The sequence below is a fragment of the Pristiophorus japonicus genome, chromosome 1 (assembly GCF_044704955.1).
Source record: "Pristiophorus japonicus isolate sPriJap1 chromosome 1, sPriJap1.hap1, whole genome shotgun sequence".
Classification (NCBI taxonomy): Eukaryota; Metazoa; Chordata; class Chondrichthyes; family Pristiophoridae; genus Pristiophorus; species Pristiophorus japonicus.
Window position 1 is genome coordinate 393357642 of NC_091977.1, and position 24240 is coordinate 393381881.

The window sequence follows — 24240 nt, forward strand, 5'->3', positions numbered from 1 at the left end:
TATATACTTCATGAATGGGGCTAAAATAGCTAAGGATGAAGATGAAAGAAATCCAGTAGTCTTAGTTAACTCAACGCTAATAGATCCAACTACTATAACGCAACAATAAGTCAAGCAAATAGAATGCTGAAATGTATAGCCAAAACAGTAGATTACAAGTCAGTGGAAATCATACTAAAATTGCATACAGTGCTCTGGTTACACTACAACTTGTGCACTGAGATCAGTTCTGGTCACCAAGATGCAAATGGGGCATTCAAGCCTTGGAGGCAAGAACCACAAGGCTGATCCTCAGGGTCAGAGGAATAAGGTATGAGGTTTGACGAAAGACTGGAGAATCTTAAGCTTCTCGGCCTCAAAAATAAGTGACTAAAATGTAAGTAAACAATATGAAAAGGTAGAGCCAGAAAATTACTTACAAGCTAAAACGACAATGAAAGACAGGTTCAAACTAATAAAATGGCAAATTAGGATTGATATCAGGAAATTCTTCACAAAAAAGTGAACAACACATGAAATGGACTTCTGGATTGCACAGTGATGACAAAAACCATGCAATTATTTTTTAAAATTATATTTTTAAAGATGATGTAGAGAGGAAGCGGAAGGATTCTTTCTGGATTATGAACTAAGGGGCTAAAAGGCTTTCCTCAACCATTTATACCTTGTGAACAGAGTGGAGATTACTTATGTCACTGTCGCATACCCAATACCGATTCATTCAGAGTGGCATACTTTGAGAGCGGATGTGGGTTGTCCACATGTCCACCATTTCGGGCAATGTGATTTGAAATAAGTTAGACAAAACTATTTGTAAACAGAGGTTCACAGTGATTTTAACTCATACCTTTATTAGATAAAGGCAAATGAAGAAAAGTGGATTGAAGTGCACCATGAACACAATCGATTGTATCCTCTCCTCTGTCTGGGTGCTTGTCAAGCATCTGAAGCACACTCTACCTGACATGACCTGTATGCATTTCTGGGTTCAGGTCATTTTAATAGGCTAGGCATTTCCCCAATACAAGCCTTCCCCCTGGTAGGGCCTAGCATTTGGAAGTGTGGGAGGAAAGTTAACTGTTGTTGCAGGCTTCAGAGGCTTGCAGCAGTGGTAATGACCATGGACATGGGGCTTTCAGCTGCTGCCCACAAACAGCAGCCAGAAAGCCTCCAGCCTTGAAGCTCCAGTGCAGAGCCTGAAAAAAAGGGCACTTACCTTTTTAGGCCCTCATGTCCTTGTTGGCTCAAGATCTAAGTGAGGCTGGGTCTAAGGCCTGTTTCTCTGGGTGCACTTCCTAATGAATGCCTGCCCAGCAGTGAGGCAAAAAATGAGGCAGGAATTATTATATTTCTCCCAGCTCATTTGCATTTCTGTGCTTGCCCTTGCAGCAGGAACAAGAGCTCATTTTCACCCCTCAGGAGACATATAGAGGGCAGAGTCTTGGTGTTGTGGGTCCCCATGCCTTTTCCTCTGTTTTGCACTTGGGTACTATGTGTTGTCCAGGAGTAAAGCAGAGGAAGATTGTCCTTAAGATTAAAAGGAGTGGTCTTTCATGCGGCACATTAAAGAAACAGACCTTTTCTTGTTGCAGTCACATTCCTCAGGCTTTTTTCTTTTGAGGTGACCTCTCACTTCTCTCAGATTCTTTATTTTGTCTTGAAGTGCTTCAATCTACAATTGGGAGCCAAAGAAAAGAGATGGTTTCTAGCTTCAAAATCGCTGAAATAACTTTATTTCATTAATTATGATGGGGGGTAATTTTCGGGTCAACAGTATCTCTACTGTCTGATTCTTCCGATGACAGTATCTAGCTTCCACCTGATATATTACATTTCCACAGGTACCTTCAGAAATAGTGATGACTTAGTACTCATGTGGGAATTTGATGTTAATCAGGAGCAGATCCATGGGCAATTGCCACTGGCTCTTCATTTTCTAATGTGAATACTGGAATGGTGTTAAGGGAAATTTAAGCCTGCCCATCCCACTACTCCAGCCAATAAATCGAGATTTTCTTTTCTAAAAATGCCTTCCAACAATACCTGGAGCTTTGTTCTCAGTGGAGCGCTATCTGTGCTCCATCACATTAACCAAGAGGATTGATTTTGATTAAGATTAATTTTACAAAAATATAAAAAGCTTCCAGCCTATACTTTAGTTCTGAACTAACACATCCATCTGTTCATTTTCTGCCAGAATTATTCAGCGATTCATTGACATTCCTCGAGCAGGAAATTTAGTGTCAATTCTTGTCTTCCCACTGGAAATGGGAAATCATAGTGACCAGAAATCTTGCCTGTCATTGATAGCATCTGCCGACCGCCAACTCAAAAATTCTCTCCAGTAAAGTTATCTAACCTCTTTGTCTATGTAGCTCTTGTGGTCCTTCCATGCTCTAGCTGACTGATACAGCTCTTTCTCACAATGCACTGTGTCATTGGCAAGAATGTAACATCTTCAGGAAAGAAATAAGTAAAGAAAATAAAAGAGCATATCAGTGTACAGTCCAGCAAAATCTATGGGTCAAGCTGGGTGTTCTTTAAAATCCTTAAACACAAAAGGTTCAGGCCTTCTTATGAATACCTTCAAGGTAGTGCTGCACTGGAAAACTAGCTTGTTCAGTGAGTAAGCCACTTACTTGTGTGTGACTTTGACTGAATCTAGCACTGATCCATCAGCTTTACTGTTGTCCTCAGCAATCATTTTATTATCCTCATCTCCCTCTTCAGCTGGGCTTTCCTCTCGGTAATAGCCCGTGCTAATATTTTTTGGCATCAGGGACTCGAGTTCTTCAATTTCCAGGTCAATGTCATAAATCTCACCTTCTAATTCCACTGAAACAGAGCGAATTGGTCGAGTGCGAATGAAACGATTTTTAAATTCTGTTTGGAAGGGAAAGTGCACTTTAATACAGATTGCCACTAATTACACATACAAAACTCAGCATGCAACTGTGAAAACAGGCAACTCTTTAGAAAACACAATTTTTTTATGCTGCCTCACTGGCTTGGCTACGCTCAGTGAGGAAGAGCTCTAGTCATCTGCTCAAATTGCTGGTAGGGGAGTGGCTAGGACAGCAGACATAGGACAGGTACCAGATGTAGAAAAAATGTCAAAAGCAGGTTGAAGTAGAGTTACCATTTACAGAAACCTGCTGTTACCTGTCTGTTGGGAAATGGCCTGGTCACCATTCCTTAAAATGTTCTTCTCTAGTTCTTTCCACCTCTTTCAATTGCTGACTGAAATAGAGGGCAGGATTGTGTGGGTGACAAATCGCTCCACAGACATGGATACTGATGAGTTCACTCACAGCACATGGCTTTTTCTTGCTAGTAATTGTGGCAGAGTTAAAATGATAGCTGAAGCTGAATTTGTATTTATGATCCTCTGCTGGGAGCCCAATGCACTTTTGGAAGGGCTATTGCCTGGGACATCCGTCAATAGTCAGTACACGGCGCTATGAGCTTGGGTATGGCCAGAGGATTTACTGTAATTGCAGACTTACTGATCAGCAATAGATGAACAGGGCACCATTTCTTGCAGAAAAGCAGTGAAAGTAATATTTTTTTTTGGCCAGTAGAGAGTCTGGCATGCACATCACTGTGCTTAAAACCACTTTTATATTATGCAATAATTATCTATTACCATTCTCTCTGCAACAATTCACTGTGGAAATTCTGCAGCATTGAGATATTACAAGGTACAACGCATCATTCCTAGAATTTCTTGAGTTTAAATAAATCTGCATGTCCCTTATTTAACTATTGTTAAAATTACAACCAAAGCCATGAAAATAAAATCATACTTCTACATTATTAGTATTATAATGAAGCAATATCAGCAAATGACTTATTCCTCCCTTTTTATCATAAGAACACTAAAATGCACACATTCTGCCAGCTGAGTGGGACTGCACTTGCCTGGTTGCATTCTTATCTATCTGGTTCTCTTTCTAAATGCTTCTCTTTCTGCCCCCGCATCATTACCTCTGGTGTCCCCCAAGGTTTTATCCTTGGCCCCGTCCTATTTTTCATCTATATGTTGCCCCTTGGTGACATAATCTGAAAACACAGCATCAGTTTCCACATGTACGCTGATGACACCCAGCTCTACCTCACTACTACTTTTCTCGACCTCTCCACGGTCTCTAAATTGTCAGACTGCTTCTCCGACATCCAGTTCTGGATGAACAGAAATTTTCTCCAATTGAATATTGGGAAGACTAAAGCCAGTGTCATTGGTCCACGCCACAAACTCCGTTCCCTAGCCACTGACTCCAACCCTCTCCCCAACTTCTGTCTGAGGCTGAACCAGACTGTTCACAACCTTGGTGTCATATTTGACCCTGAAATGAGCTTTAGACCGCATATTCACAGCATAATTAAGACCACCTATTTCCACCTCCGTAACATCGCCCGTCTCCGTCCTTGCCTCAGCTCATCCACCACTGAAGCCCTCATCCATGCCTTTGTTACCTCTAGACTTGACTATTCCAATGCACTCCTGGCTGGCCTTCCACATTCTACCCTAAGTAAACTAGAGGTGATCCAAAACTTGGCTGCCCATGTCCTAACTCTCACCAAGTCTCGCTCACCCATCACCCCTGTGCTCACTGACCTACATTGGCTTCCGGTTAAGCAGTGCCTCAATTTCAAAATTCTCATCCTTATTTTCAAATCCCTCCATGGCCTTGCCCCTCTCTATTTCTGTAATCTCCTCCAGCCTCACAACCCCACCACCCAGAGATGTCTACACTTCTCTTAACTTTGCCCTCTTGAGCATCTCTGATTATAATCACTCAACTACTGGTGGCCGTGCCTTCTGTTGCCCAGGCCCCAAGCTCTGGAACTCACGGCCTAAACCTCTCCATCTCTCTACCTCTCTTTCCTCCTTCAAGACGTTCCTTAAAACATACCTATTTGACCAAGCTTTTGGTCACCTGCACTAATTTCTACTTATGAGGCTCAGTGTCAAATTTTTTATCTCATAATACTCCTGTGAAGCGCCTTGGGATGTTGCACTATGGTAAAGGCACTATATAAATACAAGTTGTTGTTGTTGTTGTTGTCTGCAGTGACTATCCCAGTTTGCAGTAAGTGTCTGGTCTATCCCAGTTTGCAGTAAGTGTCTGGTCTATCCCAGTTTTCAGTGACTGTCCGGTCTATCCCAGTTTGCAGTAAGTGTCTGGTCTATCCCAGTTTTCAGTGACTGTCCGGTCTATCCCAGTTTGCAGTAAGTGTCTGGTCTATCCCAGTTTGCAGTGAGTGTCAGGACTATCCCAGTTTGCAGTGAGTGTCAGGACTATCCCAGTTTGCAGTGACTATCCGGTCTATCCCAGTTTGCAGTGACTGTCTGGTCTATCCCAGTTTGCAGTGACTGTCTGGTCTATCCCAGTTTGCAGTGACTGTCCGGTCTATCCCAGTTTACAGTGACTGTCCGGTCTATCCCAGTTTGCAGTGACTGTCCGGTCTATCCCAGTTTGCAGTGACTGTCCGGTCTATCCCAGTTTGCAGTGAGTGTCAGGACTATCCTAGTCTGCAATGGGACTGGACCCCTTGTATTGATATCAAACCAGTATCTTCTGACAATGAATTGCAATATAGCTATGGTGACATTTACAAAATGGGAGTCCCTCAAGCATGTATGTATAAAATGTTAGTGATTGTAAAGCATTGAGTGTTTAAAATTACAACGGCATTGGTTATTCAGTGTGTTCACCCTGATAATAAAGGATGACAATAAGGACAGTAGTGAGAAAGGATCTTGGCTCGGAAGATCAGGATGTAGAATCAGTATGGGTGGAGATAAGAAATAACAAGAGGCAAAAAACACTGGTGGGATTCGTTCATAGGCCCCCTAATAATAGCTATACCGTTGGTCAGAGTATTAATCAAGAAACAAAAGTATGCAATAATTGTGGGGGGCCTTTAATCTTCCACAACTAAAAAATGATAAAAGTCCTTCAGCACTAACACAACTGGCTCAGCAAGCCAGAGAAGGGGCACCCAGAGTCTCGCAAGCAGCACTCCAACTTTGTGCAAGGGGTCAATACTGCAAGAGAGGTCCTTTACCCACAGCGGCCAGGAGGAACTCCAGAAAGAAATGTGGGACCAGATCATCAAGGTTGTCATTTCCAGCAGTGTTGCCCCACCCCTGGCTCCAGTGCCCTAAAAAGCTTCATGACCTGAGGCCAGTGGTCAAGCTCAGTGAATTCATCTTCAAAAGCCATCTCCTACCAACTGCGCCACTAGCTTCACACACTGCTCACTTCACAACTCCCACCGCTCCCCCCAACCCTCTCAATCATTCATTCCTCATTTCACACACTCAAGAAATAGGAAGAAGAAACACTGTCACTCGATTTTGCACTTCCAGTCACCAGCTCCTCAAGGTCGACCACCAAGGCGATCTGCAGTGTTTCCCCCTGAAAGTCAGCAGCCCTCCATCAGTCATGCTGCAGCCACTGGGCTAGCACTGCGTGACATCAGTAGGATAGGCAAAGGCACACACAAGACAGTTACTAGGAGAATGTATAAACGTGATGATTCAATTTCTTGATCTCATATTGGATGGAAAGATGTATAAAGTTGGATTGGAAAATGTGCTTTTATTTATTTCAGCATTGTGGCCAAGAAGATGCTGTGGTGGTCAGTAACAGAGGGAAGGTAAGATGTGGAACAAATTTTGAAAGGGGAATTGGGGTTGTGGTCACTGGTACTGCAGGCGGCTGATACCATCCCAAATATCCCGGCCAGAAAGGGGCTGTCTGGGTTACATCCTTCCTTCTGCTTCCTCCTCTTCTGCGTCTTCCTCTTCCCTCTGCGGACAGATTCTGTAAATGTGAAATTACAGCATAAAATGTTAGAAATACTCAGCAGGTCAGGCAGCATCTCGACCTGAGATATGAACTCTATTTCTCCACAGATGCTGCCCGATGTGCTGAGTATACTCAACATTTTCTGTCTTCTCAGAGACCTTCCCATTACCATCCGAGGCCTTGCAAGCATCCAACAGCACTCCCTGCACACTTAAAAAAACTTTGAACATGTATTGCACCAAGCCATTATTTCAATAATTTTTTTTAAAAATCCAGTCTAAAAGTTTAAAAGCAAACTTACCTGAATGATATTGGTGTCCCTTGAAGAAGTGCTGACAGCGTCTCTGTCAGTCTGCTGCACGCTCGCTTTTCAGAGTGAGCTTAGGACGCAATGTTAAACTCAGCATACTGACTGACATCAGGCTCTCGATATTTGCATCTCCAGCGCTGTTATCGGTAGCGCTAAGGCCCTCACCATAATGGCGGCCACCGAGTCCCACGCCAGAAAAGATCGTTAGGGTGGCGGCCACCATTTTTCGTCAGGATAGCGGCTCTAACTCGTGGTGATAACGTAGGGAATCTCTGGGCCAGAGAGTTAGCATGCAGGTACAGCAAGCAATTATGAAGGCAAATGGCATGTTGGCCTTTATTGCAAGGCGGTTGGAGTACAAGCATAAGGAAGTCTTGCAACAATCGTACAGGGCTTTGGGAGCGGGCGGGTAAGTGGAGCTGAGTCCACGGCCAGATCAGCCAAGATCTTGTTGAATGGCAGAGCAGGCTCGAGGGGCTAGATGGCCTACTCCTGTTCCTAATTCTTATGTTCTTATGTTCTTATGTGAGACCACACCTGGAGTACTGTGCACAGTTTTGGTCTCCTTTTCCGAAGAAGGATATACTTGCCTTAGAGGCGGTGCAACAAAGGTTCACTAGATTGATCCCTGGGATGAGAGGGTTGTCCTATGAGGAGAGATTGATGTAGATTGGGCCTATACTTTCTGGAATTTAGCAGAATGAGAGGTGATCTCATTGCAACATAAGATTCTGATGAGGATTGATAGGGTAAATGCTGAGAGGTTGTTTCCCCTGGCTGGAGAGTCTAGAACTAGAGGGCATAATCTCAGGATAAGGAGTTGGCATTTAGGACTGAGATGGAGGAGGAATTTCTTCACTCAGAGGGTTGCAAATCTTTGGAATTCTTTACCCCAAATTGCTGTGGATGCTGAATCGTTGAGATAGATAGAATTTTGGACTCTAGGAGAATCAAGGGATATGGGGATAGTGCAGGAAAGTGGAGTCGACGTCAAAGATTAGCCATGATCTTATTGAATGGCGGAGCAGGCTCAAGGGGCCATATGGCCTATACCTGCTTCTAATTTTTATTCAAGTGCTTCCCAGATTATTATGCCAGCTTTGTTCCTTGGGCAGCCCTTGACCGTGGATAGACAGAACGAATTTAATGCATGTCCAACTTTTTGGTCTTATCCCGGCGCTGCTGCAGCCGACTGTTAGCCAGGACAGAGTCTTTTTTACAGACAGTCGGTTCCTCTCCGAGCAGCTGGCCCAGCGCTTTACCGTCTCCGAGTCCTGTTGCTGGCAGTGGCATTGTGGCCACTGCTGGCCAGCAGTCTTTATTTTCTTGTAATCGAATTTATTGGAACATTTGACAACAGACTTAGGAAATGTACATTTCCATAACATCAATGAGAATATTTGTGGGATTCGGTGAAATATTAATTACATTTGTACTTGATTAAGCTATCAGCAAAGTTTACATAACAAACAAAATTAGGAAAGCGACCATTAAACAGAAGAGTCCCATATGTTGAGACAGGGCAAATCCAAGAATAGCACACGAGAACAACTGCTGCTTCAGAGAAGGATTTCTGGCATAGCCAATCTCATAGGCAATCCCTCGGAATCGAGGAAGACTTGCTTCCACTCGTAAAATTAGTCCTTAGGTGGCTGAACAGCTCAATACAAGAGTCACAGTTCCTGTCACCCGGGTCCGGACTAGGGTCAAACAGGGCTGCATCATCGCCCTAACCCTCTTCTCAATCTTCCTCACTGCCATGCTCCACTTCACAATCAACAAGCTCCCCGCTGGAGTGGAACTAAACTTCAGAACCAGTGGGAACCTGTTCAACCTTCGCCGTCTCCAGGCCAGGTCCAAGACCACCCCAACCTCTGTCGTTGAGCTACAGTACGCGGACAACGCCTGCATCTGCACACATACAGAGGCTGAACTCCAGGACATAGTCGGCGTATTTACTGAGGCGTACGAAAGCATGGGCCTTACGCTAAACAAACGTAAGACAAAGGTCCTCCACCAGCCTGTCCTCGCCACACAGCACTGCCCCCCAGTCATCAAGATCCACAGCTTCTGGACAAGGTGGACCATTTCCCATACCTCGGGAGCCTCTTATCAACAAGAGCAGACACTGACAACGAGATTCAACACCACCTCCAGTGCGCCAGTGCAGCCTTCAGCCGCCTGAGGAAAAGAGTGTTCGAAGATCATGCCCTCAAAACTGCCACCAAGCTCATGGTCTACATGGCCGTAGTGATACCCACCCTCCTGTATGGCATAGCCAATAATAAGGCTTCCACTGTCCCCACTGCTGCGAAGAATGGGTCTGGCCAGGCTGCCGCGGAACGCTCCAACCAGTTGGACCATGCCTGACCACCTGTCCTTCGTGGAAAAGTTTTTCAAGGAAAACACCTTTGACCACAAGGCCATAAAGCAGTGGCCGGCATGCAAGGTCCTGGAAGCCCTACGGAAGAAGGAGATGGTGGATCCTGTCGGGCGGTTCCCCGAGCATACTGTCGAACTCGTTTGGCAGAATGTCTCATCACCAAAGCTTTTACACAAGCACTAAGACATAGCTTGGTTGGCGGTGAGAAGGGTCCTACCTGTCAGATCCTTCATGCACAACCGGGGTTTCTGAGACACGGCACTCTACCCCCGAGTCGTCTGTGGTGCGGATGAGACTGTCATCCATCTCCTTCGGGAAGGCAGGTCTGGAAGGAGATGCAGTGGTTGTTGTCGAGGTTTATCCCAAGCAGCTCTGAAACACAGGACTCTCTGCTCTGCGGACTGTTCCAGGGTCGCACACTGAGACAGACATCATCTGCTGCTGGAGAGCCATCAACTCGGTGAAAGACGCACTTTGGTCTTCCCGAAACTTGCTGGTCTTCCAGAGCAAGGAGATGTTCATGGCCGAGTGTTGCAGACTGACACAACCCAAGGTCCAGGAGTCTTCTTCTCTCTCTTAGGCAGTCCCTTGTATCGAGGATGACTTGCTTCCACGCTAAAAAGGGATGAGTTCACAAGTGTTTCAATGAAGGACCCAATATTCCAGATTTCGAACTACATATTGAAGGATGGAAGATGCCTGTACGTGGATTTTTAAACGTGTGGTGGCGGTTGCACACCAGCCACCACACGGGCTTGACAGAGCTAGGTCTTGGTCCAGTGGCAAGAATTAACCAAGACTCCATGAGTACGTGCTGATGGACGCACTAAAGGTTGGTGCAGTCGCTGCAAAGCCACAGTCTAAGGCCTTTTCGCCACAGTAAACCCAGGGGATGGAATCAGACCCCCCCTCGGGCTGAACGTGTTAATCTGCTTGTACACATAGAGCACCATGTACTGAAAAACACCTGTGTTGTGCCATATATAATGAAAGTCTCTGCACTGTTTAGTAACTTGTAAAGAAATGTAAATGTATTCTCATCCGTTCCATGTACTGCTTTCATCTGCATAGTGCTACATGTAACGTGATTCATGATCGGTATTGAAATGTATCCTGGAATGTAATGTAAACCTGTTCTTATCTGCTCCATGTAATACCCTTATTTGCACAGTACTACATTAACGTGATTTGCGGATTGTATTAAACCGTACCTTGAAATGAAATGTATGCTAGTGCATTGTATGGAACTGCTGTCAGCATCCAAACAAATTGTATGGAATTGCTGACCGCAAGGTACTGAACTATTTTCCAATGTATTGTGAAAATTTTACATGAATAAAGTATATTTTTGAAAAGAAAAAAGCCAATAATAAGGCTACAAATAATTGTTCCGATACCAGCACTGGAACCAGCCACTCCTCCTGTGGCGGCAACAATAAACTTTGCAGCTGTGCCAATGTCCTGCCTTGCTGCACTCATCTGGAACTCTCTGAGTACTTCTTGGGTAAATGAATTCTTGCCCTGGGTCCTTCTCACAAGTGCTGTGTTTCCTGCATTGTATTTGTGTACCTCACAACAGCAACAGCAGGGACTGACAGTAGGTCACTACTTGCAGATGGTGCATGGCTCATTGTGACTGGAGGATATTTTCCAGTCAAAGTCTCTGGTGCAAACATGACTTACACAGAAAGTGGTCTACAAAGAGCTCTAGATCCATTGTGAACTGCCGCTGCGGCCAATACCACTTTAGCAAACATTGCAGCGGTGAAACGGTCAAATCCGAACAGTCACCAGGTGAGACCAGCAAAAATCCACAGCAGCAGTAGTCTTTTTCCCTCCCTCCATCTCCTCTTCCTGCAGCGCACAGCCGCTGCAGCCGTTGCCATAGTCATCATCATAAGCAGTCCCTCGAAATGAGGATGACTTGCTTCTAAGCCAAAAAGGGATGAGTTCATAGGTGTTTCAATAAAGGACCTAACATTTCAGATCCCGAACTATATCGTGAAGGGTGGAAAATGCCTGTGCTTGGATTTTTTTAACGTGTGGTGGCCGTTGCACACCAACCACCATACGGGCTTGACAGAACTAGGTCTTGGTTCAGTGGCAAGGATTATCCAAGACTAACTGGAGACCGGCTCTTCTGCACAGACCGAGCGCGCACACATATCGCAGTGTGGGCTGGCCCGTGCTGCCCCTGGGCCCTCGCCTCTTCTGGGCCCCAGATTCACGCCTCGGTCCCTTCCCTCAACGGCTCTTGCCACTCCTTCGCCCCTCCTGCTGTTCCTGCCCACCTGCCCAAAGTGACCATTCACCGGCGCGTACAGTAGCGCCGGCCGAGGGCCTCACACTGGCTCGCTCTCCATCACCGACCTCCGGAAAGTCCCTACCGATCTCAGTTTGAAAACCACTGATCTAGACCCTACACCAAACGCTACAGGGAAGAGTTAAAAAGAAGGCTACAGTAAAGCTTGCAGTAAACCACAATGCAGATGATGGTTGTCCATAAAGCCTGCTCCTGGAATAGTGCCAGTGCCACAAGATCGCTTCAGCCATTCGTTCAGTGCTCAGAGGCACTGGGGCTTGTGATCTACTTTCTTATTCAAAAAGGGGTTAGATGAAGTCCTTACTACTAGGGGGATCAAGGGGTATGGCGAGAAAGCAGGAATGGGGTACTGAAGTTGCATGTTCAACCATGAACTCATTGAATGGCGGTGCAGGCTAGAAGGGCCGAATGGTCTACTCCTGCACCTATTTTCTATGTTTCTATGTTATTCACATGCAACAAGATAGAAAAGGATAGGGAAAGAAGGATAGTTTGATATAAAAATAAATGTAAAAAAGAAATAGTAGAGAAATGTAAATGAAGATAATCAGCAGAAGAATGTCAGAGAAACAACAGGAGATGGTAAGTAACACAAACATCAGAAAAGAACAGTCGGGAGAGAAAACATCAAAGAGAAGCATCACCAGTATAAATAGTAAGCAATAAATATTGCAATATCACATTTTTTTTAAACCTGTATTTGCACGATTAAAACACACAAAAAGGGAAGGATAGGAAATATAATTGTCTGTTCACTTGCTACTGAGTCGCCACTATACAATATACATAGAAATCTGAATGAAAATACAAGGATAACGCAGGATCTGCAGTTCAAGTCTGATCACAGTCTGGTGCAGTATTAATATTATTCAGTGCTGGTAATAAAACTATATCCTGACTTTGTTAAATTCAGTATAAGATTTTACTCTATGTAAAAAATAAAGTTCTCTTTCCAAGATTCTACTGTTTTGCCTCATCCAATTCTCATAAACTCTTAAAACTAACAAGATACCAGTGATGACAGTAAACCACTAGATGGCACCAAAGGACCATTTCCAAAGGGCTGCTGGAGAGTTAACACGAGGTCACAGAGCTCTATACTCACTGTGAGTAGTGTGAATCCTGAGGAATTGTCTCTGGTTCCTTCTCTCAGACTGACTCATCCTGTAGCTACTATCTGAGCACTCACAGTCATTACTGCCGTAGGTCTGAGTGCGCAGACTTCTACTTTTCTTGTTGCCAGCAGGTACCTTGGTTGTCCCTTTGCACTTGTGGAGTCGAAGTTTGCCTGCAGCATCTTCAACGCACTGCCATTTCTGACAACAGATAGCAAGAGGTTACAAACCCCATTTATCATACAAAATAACTAACATTAGGCATCACATAATCAATCAAAAAATGCTTTTCTCTTTATATGCATTTCTTTTTAATGCTAATTAAGATGCAAGAAAGAGCTTGCATTTAAATAGCGCCTTTCACACCCTCAGGACATCCCAAAGCATCTTACAGCCAATGAAGTACTTTTGAAGTGGTGTCACTGTTGTAATGTAGGAATCTCGGCCCTGGAATACACTGTGAGATATTAGTATACAAATGTTGATTAACTCATTTAAAGTAAGTGAGTTAATACCACTGAATAGCCAAGGAAGAAATTTCAGACAAAGTGGTTAATATCATAGTGTAAATTTTGAGGCCTTAGTATCAACACTAAACACTCCATAGTTAAATAAAATGCATGTTTGCAGACAGCACATTGCCCCAATCCTTATTTTGGAATGCCTGGACCACACAATCGCAGTGTCCACTCTGGTCTTAGTACTTAGACTACTTCAGCATTGCACATATTTGTCCACTGGAGTCCAGGTAACTAACAACAATGCTGAAAGCTGGCTGCAATACTTCACTGCATGGCAGTGCAGTGCAATGCTACATGCATGTGTGGTGTGTACTTTCTAGCCACTTTCAAGATCCTGTGGGCAAATAAGGAGCAAAACAAAATCCAAGGCCTAGAAATTTGGTATCCCCCTGAAACGGGCACAGGGATCCACTGATGTTCAAAGTTAACTCCACTTTCCCACCCAATCTCCATATCCCTTGATTCCCCGAGAGTCCAAAAATCTATCTATCTCACCCTTGAATATACTCAACGCCTCAGCATCCACTGATCTTTGGGGTAGAGAATTCCAAAGATTCACAAGCCTCTGACTACGGAAATGGCAGCACTGGTACCAAATCACGTTGTATGCTGATTGACGCCACGATCTGCCTACTTAGCATAATTGCAGTGCACTCCCTAACGGCCTCTCTGCCGCCCTCACCAAGATGGCGTCCGGCATGGCCCGCACCAGAAGTGTGCGCATGGTGCTCAGACGCCAATTTTGGTCTCAATTCCAAACAATGACAAGCAAGGCAACTGAATTTCTAGGTACAAGACTGAGTAAGCTCATTTTTGATTTTGTCATCTGTTTCAGCAAAAGAACCATATTTTAAAGCTTGAAAAGTATTGTTTAATCTTTTTATCAGAAATCTTTTTTAATCAGACACCTCTACCTGCGCTTGATTCCAGTATATCATGCCAACACATTTCATTCAATATGGTGAGGGAATACTGTTATGTATTTAACTCTTTGCAACCTGTATTACACTACCACTAGAGGGCCTACCTGTTGGAGTCCCAAGGGATCCCAGCATCCCTTGGGAGCGCTGTATGTAAGCAGGCCACCCATGAGGTACAGGCACTCTGGAGTCTTATTAAAGGAGCTAAGGTCACACTTACTCACTGTTCACAGTACTCCATTTCATCCTTTATTATGAGCTTATCAATTGGCGACGAGGTAACGAACAACCGCGCGAAAATGCAAAGAACAGTTGGTATCCTGGAAAAGTTCTTGGAAGGGGACGATTGGGAGGCCTTCATGGAGAGACTCGACCAATACTTCATGGCCAATAAGCTGGAAGGGGACGAGAACGCTGCCAAACAAAGGGCAGTCCTCCTTACTGTCTGTGGGCAACAACCTATGGCCTCATGATGAATCTTCTAGCTTCTAAAACCAACAACTAAATCCTAAGAAGAATTGTGTACGCCGGTCTGGGAGCACTTAATTCCTAAGGAAAGCATTTTGATGGCGAGGTATCGGTTCTACACGTGTCATAGGGCCAGGAAGTGGCGAGCTATGTCGCCGAACCAAGGCGCCTCGCAGGACATTGCGAATTTGAGGGATTCCTAGAACAAATGCTGAGAGACTTTTTTGTACTGGGCATTGGCCATGAGGTAATCCTTCGCAAACTGTTGACTGTTGAAACTCCCGAATCTAAGCAAAGCCATAACGATAGCCCAGGCATTTATGTCCAACAGCGACAACACCAAAAAAATTTTGCAGAGTAAAGATGTTTCGTCCAGTACTGTGCACAAAGTAACGTTGTTTTCGAGCAGGAATATACATGGCAGAACGTACACACTGAATGCTACTGCACGACCTCAGATGACCCAGAGTCCGCCATCAATCGTTAATGCAAGGCAGCTAACACCTTGTTGGCATTGTGGAGGTGATCATCGGGCCCAGCAATGCCGCTTCAAGCACTATGCATGCAATGGCTGCAGAACAATGAGACACCTCCAGAAAATGTGCAGGCGAGCTGCAAACCCTGCAAACCACCACGTTGCAGAGGAAGATCGATCCACTGTGGATGAGGCTGAATTGGAGACTCGTACTGAGGAGGCAGAAGTGTACGGGGTACACATATTCACCACGAAATGTCAACCAATAATGTTGAAAGTTGAACTGAACGGAATTCCAGTATCCATGGAACTGGACACGGGTGCGAGTCAGTCCATAATGAGCAAAAAGGCTTTCGACAGGCTGTGGTGCAACAAGGCACACAGGCCCAAGCTCAGCCCCATTCACACCAAACTAAGAACTTACACCAAGGAACTAATCCCTGTAAGAAGTCAAAGTCTCCTATGATGGAGCAATGCACGAACTCCCGCTGTGGATCGTCCCATACTGATTGGCAGAAGCTGGCTGGGAAAAATCCGCTGGAATGGGACGACATCCAAGAATATTGTCTGAATGGCAGCAGATTAGGAAAAGGGGAGGTGCAGTGAGACCTGGCTGTCATGGTTCATCAGTCATTGAAGGTGGGCATGCAGGTACAGCAGGCGGTGAAGAAGGCAAATGATATGTTGGCCTTCATAGCAAGGGCATTTGAGTATAGGAGCAGGGAAGTCTTACTGCAGTTGTACAGGGCCTTGGTGAGGCCCCACCTGGAATATTGTGTTCAGTTTTGGTCTCCTAATCTGAGGAAGAACGTTCTTGCTATTGAGGGAGTGCAGCGAAGGTTCACCAGACTGATTCCCGGGATGGCAGGAATGACATATGAGGAGAGACTGGATCGACTGGGCCTGTATTCACTGGAGTTTAGAAGGATGAGAGGGGATCTCATAGAAACATATAAAATTCTGACGGGACTGGACAGGTTAGGTGCAGGAAGATTGTTCCCGATGTTGGGCAAGTCCAGAACCAGGGGACAGTCTAAGGATAAGGGGTAAGCCATTTAGGACAGTGATGAGGAGGAACTTCTTCACTCAGAGAGTTGTTAACCTGTGGAATTCCCTACCGCAGAGAGTTGTTGATGCCAGTTCATTGGATATATTCAAGGAGTTAGATATGGTCCTTGCAGCTAAAGGGCTCAAGGGGTATGGAGAGAAAGCAGGAATGGGGTACTGAGGGAATGATCAGCCATGATCTTATTGAATGGTGGTGGAGGCTCAAAGGGCCAGATGGCCTACTCCTGCACCTATTTTCTATGTTTCTATGTCAAGCATGATTTCCCTTTCATAAATCCATGCTGACCTGAACCGATCCTGTCATTGCTTTCCAAATGCGCTGCTATTTCATCTTTAATAATTGATTCCAGCATTTTCCCCACAACTAATGTCAGGCTAACAGGTCTATAATTCCCCGTTTTCTCTCTCCCTCCTTTCTTAAAAAGTGGTGTTACATTAGCTACCCTCCAGTCCATAGGAACTGATCCAGAGTCGATAAACTGCTGGAAAATGATCAAAGCTCTAAATTCTAAAGGGGCAAAGGGTGTTAAAAAGACAAGCCTGAAGGCTCTGTGCCTCAATGCGAGGAGTATTCGGAATAAGGTGGATGAATTAACTGCACAGGTAGCTATTAACAAATATGATATAATTGGCATCATGGAGACATGGCTCCAGGGTGACCAAGGCTGGGAATTCAACATCCAGGGGTATTCAACATTCAGGAAGGATAAGACAGAAAGGAAAAGGAGGTGGGGTAGCACTGCTGGTTAAAGAGGAAATTAACGCAATAGTAAGGAAGGACATTAGCTTGGATGATGTGGAATCTGTATGGGTAAAGCTGCGGAATACCAAAGGGCAGAAAATGCTAGTGGAAGTTGTGTACAGACCAGCAAACTGTAGTCGTGCGGTTGGGGACAGCATCCAACAAAAAATTAGGGATGCATGCAATAAGGGTACAGCAGTTATCATGGGCAACTTTAATCTACGTATAGATTGCGCTAACCAAACTGATAGCAATATGGTGGAGGAGGATTTCCTGGAGTGTATTAGGGATAGTTTTCTAGACCAACATGTCGAGGAACCAACTAGAGGGCTGGCCATCCTAGACTGGGTGATGTGTAATGAGAAAGTACTAATTAGCAATCTTGTTGTACGAGGCCCCTTGGGGAAGAGTGACCATAATATGGTAGAATTCTTTATTAAGATGGTGCGTGATACAATTAATTCGGAGACTAGGATCCTGAACTTAGGGAAAGGTAACTTCTATGGTATGAGACGTGAACTGGCTAGAATAGACTGGCGAATGATACTTAAAGGGTTGACTGTGGATAGGCAATGGCAAACATTTAAAGATCACATGGATGAACTTCAACAATTATACATCCCGGTCTGGAGTAAAAATAAAACGGGGAAGGTGACTCAACCGTGGCTAACAAAGGAAATTAGGGATAGTGTTAAATCGAAGGAAGAGGCATATAAATTTGCCAGAAAAAGTAGCAAACCTGAGGACTGGGAGAAAGTTAGAATTCAGCAGAGGAGGACAAAGGGTTTAATTAGGAGGAGGAAAATAGAGTATGAGAGGAAGCTTGCTGGGAACATAAAAACTGACTGCAAAAGCTTCTATAGATATGTGAAGAGAAAAAAATTAGTGAAGACAAACAAAGGTCCCTTGCAGTCAGAATGAGGTGAATTTATAATGGGGAACAAAGAAATGGCAGATCAATTGAACAAATACTTTGGTTCTGTCTTCACGAAGGAAGACACAAATAACCTTCCGGAAATACTAGGGGACAGAGGGTCTGGTGCGGAGGAGGAATTGAAGGAAATCCTTATTAGTCAGGTAATTGTTAGGGAAATTGATGGGATTGAAGGCCGATAAATCCCCAGGGCCTGATAGTCTACATCCCAGAGTACTTAGGAAGTGGCGCTAGAAATAGTGAATGCATTAGAATAGACGTTCACCAAGTTGGACCTGACCTCGGCCTACATGACGCAGGAGCTGGAGGAGTCTTCGAAAGGCCTCACCTGCATCAACACGCACAAAGGTCTGTTCATCTATATCAGATGCCCGTTCGGGATCGGTAGGCCGCGGCAATCTTCCAACAGAACATGGAGAGCCTGCTAAAGTCGGTTCCTCGCACCATGGTTTTCCAGGACGACGTACTGGTTACGGGTTGGGACACCATTGAGCACTTGAAGAATCTGGAAGAGGTTCTTAGTCGATTGGATCGCGTGGGACTCGGGTTGAAACGCTCGAAGTGTGTTTTCCTGCCACAGGACGTCGAATTCTTAGGAAGGAGAATCGCAGCAGAAGGCATCAGACCCACCAACGCCAAGACTGAGGCCAAGACCACGGAACGTGACGGAGCTGCGGTCGTTCCTGGGACTCCTTAACTATTTCGGTAATTTCCTACCCGGGTTAAGCACCCTGCTAGAACCCCTACATGTGCTACTGTGCAAGGGAGAAGACTGGGTATGGGGGAAATTCACAAGAGGCTGCTTTTGAGAAAGCCAGAAATCTGTTGTGTTCAAACAAACTGCTTGTCCTGTATAACCCTTGTAAACGATTAGTGCTAGCTTACAATGTGTCGTCATACGGGGTTGGGTGTGTGTTACAACAGGCTAACGAATCGAGGATTTTGCAACCAGTCGCTTATGCCTCCAGGAGTTTGTCCAAGGCCGAGAGGGCCTTCAACATGATTGATAAAGAGGCTCTGGGGTGCGTTTACAGGGTAAAAAAAATGCACCAGTACTTGTTTGGCCTCAAGTTTGAGCTTGAAACTGACCACAAGCCGCTCATAGCGCTGTTCTCTGAGAGCAAAGGGATTAACACCAATGCCAAAGATGGGCACTCACGCTGTTGGCATACAACTATGTAATCCGCCACAGAGAACTGCGCTGATGCTCTCAGTGGGCTACCACCGGGGTGGAAATGGCACAGCCAGCGGACTTGCTTATAGTAATGGATGCATTCAAAAACGAAAAGTCACCCGTTACGGCTCACCAGATCAGGAGCTGGACCAGCCAGGATCCTTTTCTGTCCTTGGTTAAAAAAAAACTGTGTCCTTCATGGGAGCTGGTCCAGTGTCCCAGTGGAGATGCAAGAGGCGATTAAGCCGTTCCACAGGTGCAGGTGGACTGTCTGTTGTATGGCAATCGCATGGTCTTGCCCAAGAAAGGCAGAGTAACGTTCATTTGTGAGCTACACAGCATCCACCCAGGCATTGTAATGATGAAAGCCATAGCCAGATCCCATGTGTGGTGGCCCGGCATCGACTCAGATTTAGAGTCATCTGTGCGCCAGTGCAACACTTGCTCTCAGCTGAGCAATGTACCCAGAGAGGCACCGTTAAATTTGTGGTCATGGCCCTCCAAACGTGGTCGAGGATCCACGTGGACGATGCGGGCCCATTTCTAAGCAAAATGTTCTTGGTTGTCGTGGATGCGTATTCAAAATGGATTGAATGTGCAATAATGTCTGTAAGCACGTCCACGGCCATCATCGAAAGCCTACGAGCCATGTTTGCCATGCACGGCCTGCCTGATGTCCTAGTCAACGACAATGGGCCGTGCTTCACCAGCGCTGAATTCAAGGAATTCATGAGCTGCAATGGGATCAAGCACGTCACATCTGCCCCGTTCAAGCCCGCATCCAACGGCCAGGCAGAACGGGCAGTTCAGACCATCAAGCAAAGCTTGAAACTCGTTTCGGAAGGATCCCTGCAGACCTGACTGTCCCGAGTGCTGCTCAGCTACCGCACCAGACCCCACTCACTCACTGGGGTTCCCCCAGCCGAGCTGCTCATGAAAAGGGCGCTCAAAACAAGGCTCTCTCTTTCCACCCTGATCTCCATGATCACGTGGAGGGCAGGCGGCATCAACAAAGTATGTACCATGATCACGCAAACTTGTCACGCGATATTGAGGTCCATAATCCTGTGTTTGTACTCAGTAATGGACATGGTCCCAAGTGGCTCGCTGGCACGGTCATAGCCAAAGAGGGAAGTAGGGTGTTTCAGGTCAAACTGACCAATGGACTAACATGCAGAAAATATTTGAACCAAATCAAATTGCGTTTCATCAACCCGAAGAAGACACCACCAACTTTGACCCTCCAGCACACACACAAGTGGCAACCGACATAATGCTTGACCACGAAGCCGCCAACTCACCATCCCCAGCAGCCCGGCAAGGCCGGTTGCCCAGCAGCCCAGTGAAAAACTAACCAACTCACCCATATCCGCATTTGTACCGAGATGATCGACAAGGGAGCGAAAAGCCCCAGATCGTCTCATCCTGTAAATAAGTGTACTATTAACTTTACGAGGGAGTGATGTTATGTATTTAACCCTTTGCAACCTGTATCACACCACCACCAAAGGACCTACCTGTTGGTGTCCCAAAGGATCCCAGCATCCCTTGGGAGCACTGTATATAAGCAGGCCACCCATGTGGTACCTGCACTCTGGAGTCTAATTAAAGGAGCTAAGGTCACAATTATTCATTGTTCACAGTACTCAGTTTCATCCTTTATTATGAGCTTATCAAATACCATGGAGCCATGGAGTATACCAGGTTATTGTGGTACAAATGATCCTCAAGTTTACTCTTGATAATCAATTCCATTATTTTACATGGAATTGAAGTCATAGAATCATAGAAATTTACAGCATGGAAGGAGGCCATTTCAGCCCATTGTATCCGTGCCGGCCGACAAAGAGTCATCTGGCCTAATCCCACTTTCCAGCTCTTGGTCCGTAGCCTTGTAGGTAATGTGGTGACCAGAACTGCACACAGTACTCCAGCTGTGGCCCAACCACTGCTCTGTACAGTTAAAGTGTTTTTTAAAATTGGTGAGTGTTTCTGCCTCTACCACCCATTCAGGCAGTGAGTTTCATACCCCACCACCCTCTGGGTGAAACAAAATTCCCCTCAAATCCCTCTAAACGTCCTACCAATTACTTTGAATCTATGCCCCCTGGTTATTAATCCCTCTGCTAAGGGAAATAGATCCTTCCTATTCACTTAATCTACGCCCTTCGTAATTTTACACACCTCAATAAGGTCTCCCCTTAGCCTCCTCTGTTAAAAAGAAAACAAACCCAGCCGATCTAATATTTCCTCATAGCTAAAATTCTCCAGTCCAGGCAACATCATTGTAAATCTCCTCTGGACCCTCTCCAGTGCAATCACATCTTTCTTATAATGTGGTGACCAGAACTGCACATAGTAATGTGGATAAATGTGAAGTTATCCACTTTGGTTGTAAAAACAGAGAGGCAGACTATTATCTGAATGGTGACAGATTAGGAAAAGGGGAGGTGCAACGAGACCTGGGTGTCATGGTACATCAGTCATTGAAGGTTGGCATGCAGGTACAGCAGGCGGTTAAGGTGGCAAATGGCATGTTGGCCTTCATAGCGAGGGGATTTGAGTACAGGGGCAGGGAGGTGTTACTACAGTTGTACAGGGCCTTGGTGAGGCCACACCTGGAGTATTGTGTACAGTTTTGGTCTCCTAACTTGAGGAAGGACATTCTTGCTATTGAGGGAGTGCAGCGAAGGTTCACCAGACTGATTCCCAGGATGGCGGGACTGACATATCAAGAAAGACTGGATCAACTGGGCTTGTATTCACTGGAGTTCAGAAGAATGAGAGGGGATCTCATAGAAACGTTTAAAATTCTGACGGGTTTAGACAGGTTAATGCAGGAAGAATGTTCCCAATGTTGGGGAAGTCCAGAACCAGGGGTCACAGTCTAAGGATAAGGGGTAAGCTATTTAGGACCAAGATGAGGAGAAACTTCTTCACCCAGAGAGTGGTGAACCTGTGGAATTCTCTACCACAGAAAGTTGTTGAGGCCAATTCACTAAATATATTCAAAAAGGAGTTAGATGTAGTCCGTCCTACTAGGGGGATGAAGGGGTATGGCGAGAAAGCAGGAATGAGCTACTGAAGTTGCATGTTCAGCCATGAACTCATTGAATGGCGGTGCAGGCTCGAAGGGCCGAATGACCTACTGCACCTATTTTCTATGTTTCTATGTTACTCTAGCTGTGGCCTAACTAGTGTTTTGTACAGTTCAAGTATAAGAACATAAGAAATAGGAGCAGGAGTCGGCCATTTGTCACCTTGAGTCTGCTCTACCATTCAATAAGATCATGGCTGATCTGATCCTGGCCTCAACTCCACTTCCCCGCCCGCTCCCCATAACCCTTGACTCATTTATTGATCAAAAATCTGTATATCTTGTATTCTATGCCTGGGCTAATAAAGACAAATATTCCGTATGCCTTCTTAACCACCTTATCTACCTGGCCTGCTACCTTCAGGGATCTGTGGACATACACTCCAAGGTCCCCTTTGTTCCTCTGCACTTCTCAGTGTCTACTATTTAATGTGTATTCCCTTGCCTTGTTAGCCATCCCCAAATGCATTACTACACATTTCTCCAGATTGAATTCAATTTGCCACTGTTCTGCTCACCTGATCAGTTCATTGATATCTTCCTGCAGTCTATAGCTTTCTTTTTCATTATCAACCACACAACCAATTTTTGTATCATCTGCAAACTTCTTAATCATACCCCCTAATTCAAGTCTAAATCATTGATATATATCACAAAAAGCAAGGGACCCAGTACTGAGCCCTGCAGAACCCCACTGGAAACAGCCTTCCAGTCACAAAAACACCCATCAACCATTACCCTTAGCTTCCTGCCTCTGAGCCAATTTTAGGTCCAACTTGCCACTTTGCCCTTGATCCCATGGGCTTTTACTTTCGTGACCACTCTACTATGTGGGATCTTTATCAAAAGCCTTGCTAAAAGCCATATACACGACATTAAACACAGTACCCACATCGACCCTCCTTGTTACCGCTGCAAACATGGAAAATAGGTGCAGGAGTAGGCCATTTGGCCCTTCGAGCCTGCACCACCATTCAATATGATCATGGCTGATCATGCAACTTCAGTACTCCATTCCTGCTTTCTCTCCATACCCTTTGATCCCTTTAGCTGTAAGGGCCGCATCTAACTCCCTTTTGAATATATCTAACGAACTGTCCTCAACAACTTTCTGTGGTAGAGAATTCCAAAGGTTCACAATTCTCTGAGTGAAGAAGTTTCTCCTCATCTCGGTCCTAAATGGCTTACCCCTTATCCTTAGACTGTGACCCCTGGTACTGGACTTCCACAACATCGAGAACATTCTTGCTGCATCTAACCTGTCCAATCCCGTCAGAATTTTATATGTTTCTATGAGATCCCCTCTCATTCTTCTAAATTCCAGTGAATATAAGCCTAGTCGATCCAGTCTTTCTGCCATCCTGGGAATCAGTCTGGTGAACATTTGCTGCACTCCCTCAATAGCAAGAATGTCCTTCCTCAGATTAGGAGACTAAAACTGTACACAATATTCAAGGTGTGGCCTCACCAAGGCCCTGTACAACTGCAGTAAGACCTCCCTGCTCCTATACTCAAATCCTCTCGCTATAAAGGCCAACATGCCATTTGCCTTCTTCACCGACTGCTTTATCAGCATGCCAACTTTCAATGACGGATGTACCATGACACCCAGGTCTTGTTGCACTTCCCCGTTTACTAATCTGTCACCATTCAGATAATATTCTGCCTTCCTGTTTTTGGTAGATAACCTCACATTTATATACATTATACTGCATCTGCCATGCATTTGCCCACTCACCTAACCTGTCCAAGTCACCCTGCAGCCTCTTAGCATCCGCCTCACAGCTCACACTGCCACCCAGCTTAGTGTCATCTGCAACCTTGGAGATATTACATTTAATTCCTTTGTCCAAATCATTAATGTATATTGTAAATAGCTGGGGTCCCAGCAC

At 45.2% G+C, this 24240-nt stretch overlaps 1 protein-coding gene across 1 annotated transcript in view; it reads right to left on the reverse strand.

Annotated features, from left to right (window-relative positions):
- Positions 1–24240, reverse strand: part of LOC139274607 (extracellular sulfatase Sulf-1-like) — a 547728-nt gene that overhangs the window by 55767 nt on the left and 467721 nt on the right. Inside the window, exons 13-16 of the mRNA XM_070891301.1 lie at positions 12940–13150; positions 2640–2883; positions 2360–2456; positions 1578–1672 (exon numbers count right to left, since the gene is read on the reverse strand). Of these exons, the coding sequence (XP_070747402.1) occupies positions 1578–1672; positions 2360–2456; positions 2640–2883; positions 12940–13150 (647 nt within the window). The remainder of the gene's footprint in view (positions 1–1577; positions 1673–2359; positions 2457–2639; positions 2884–12939; positions 13151–24240) is intronic.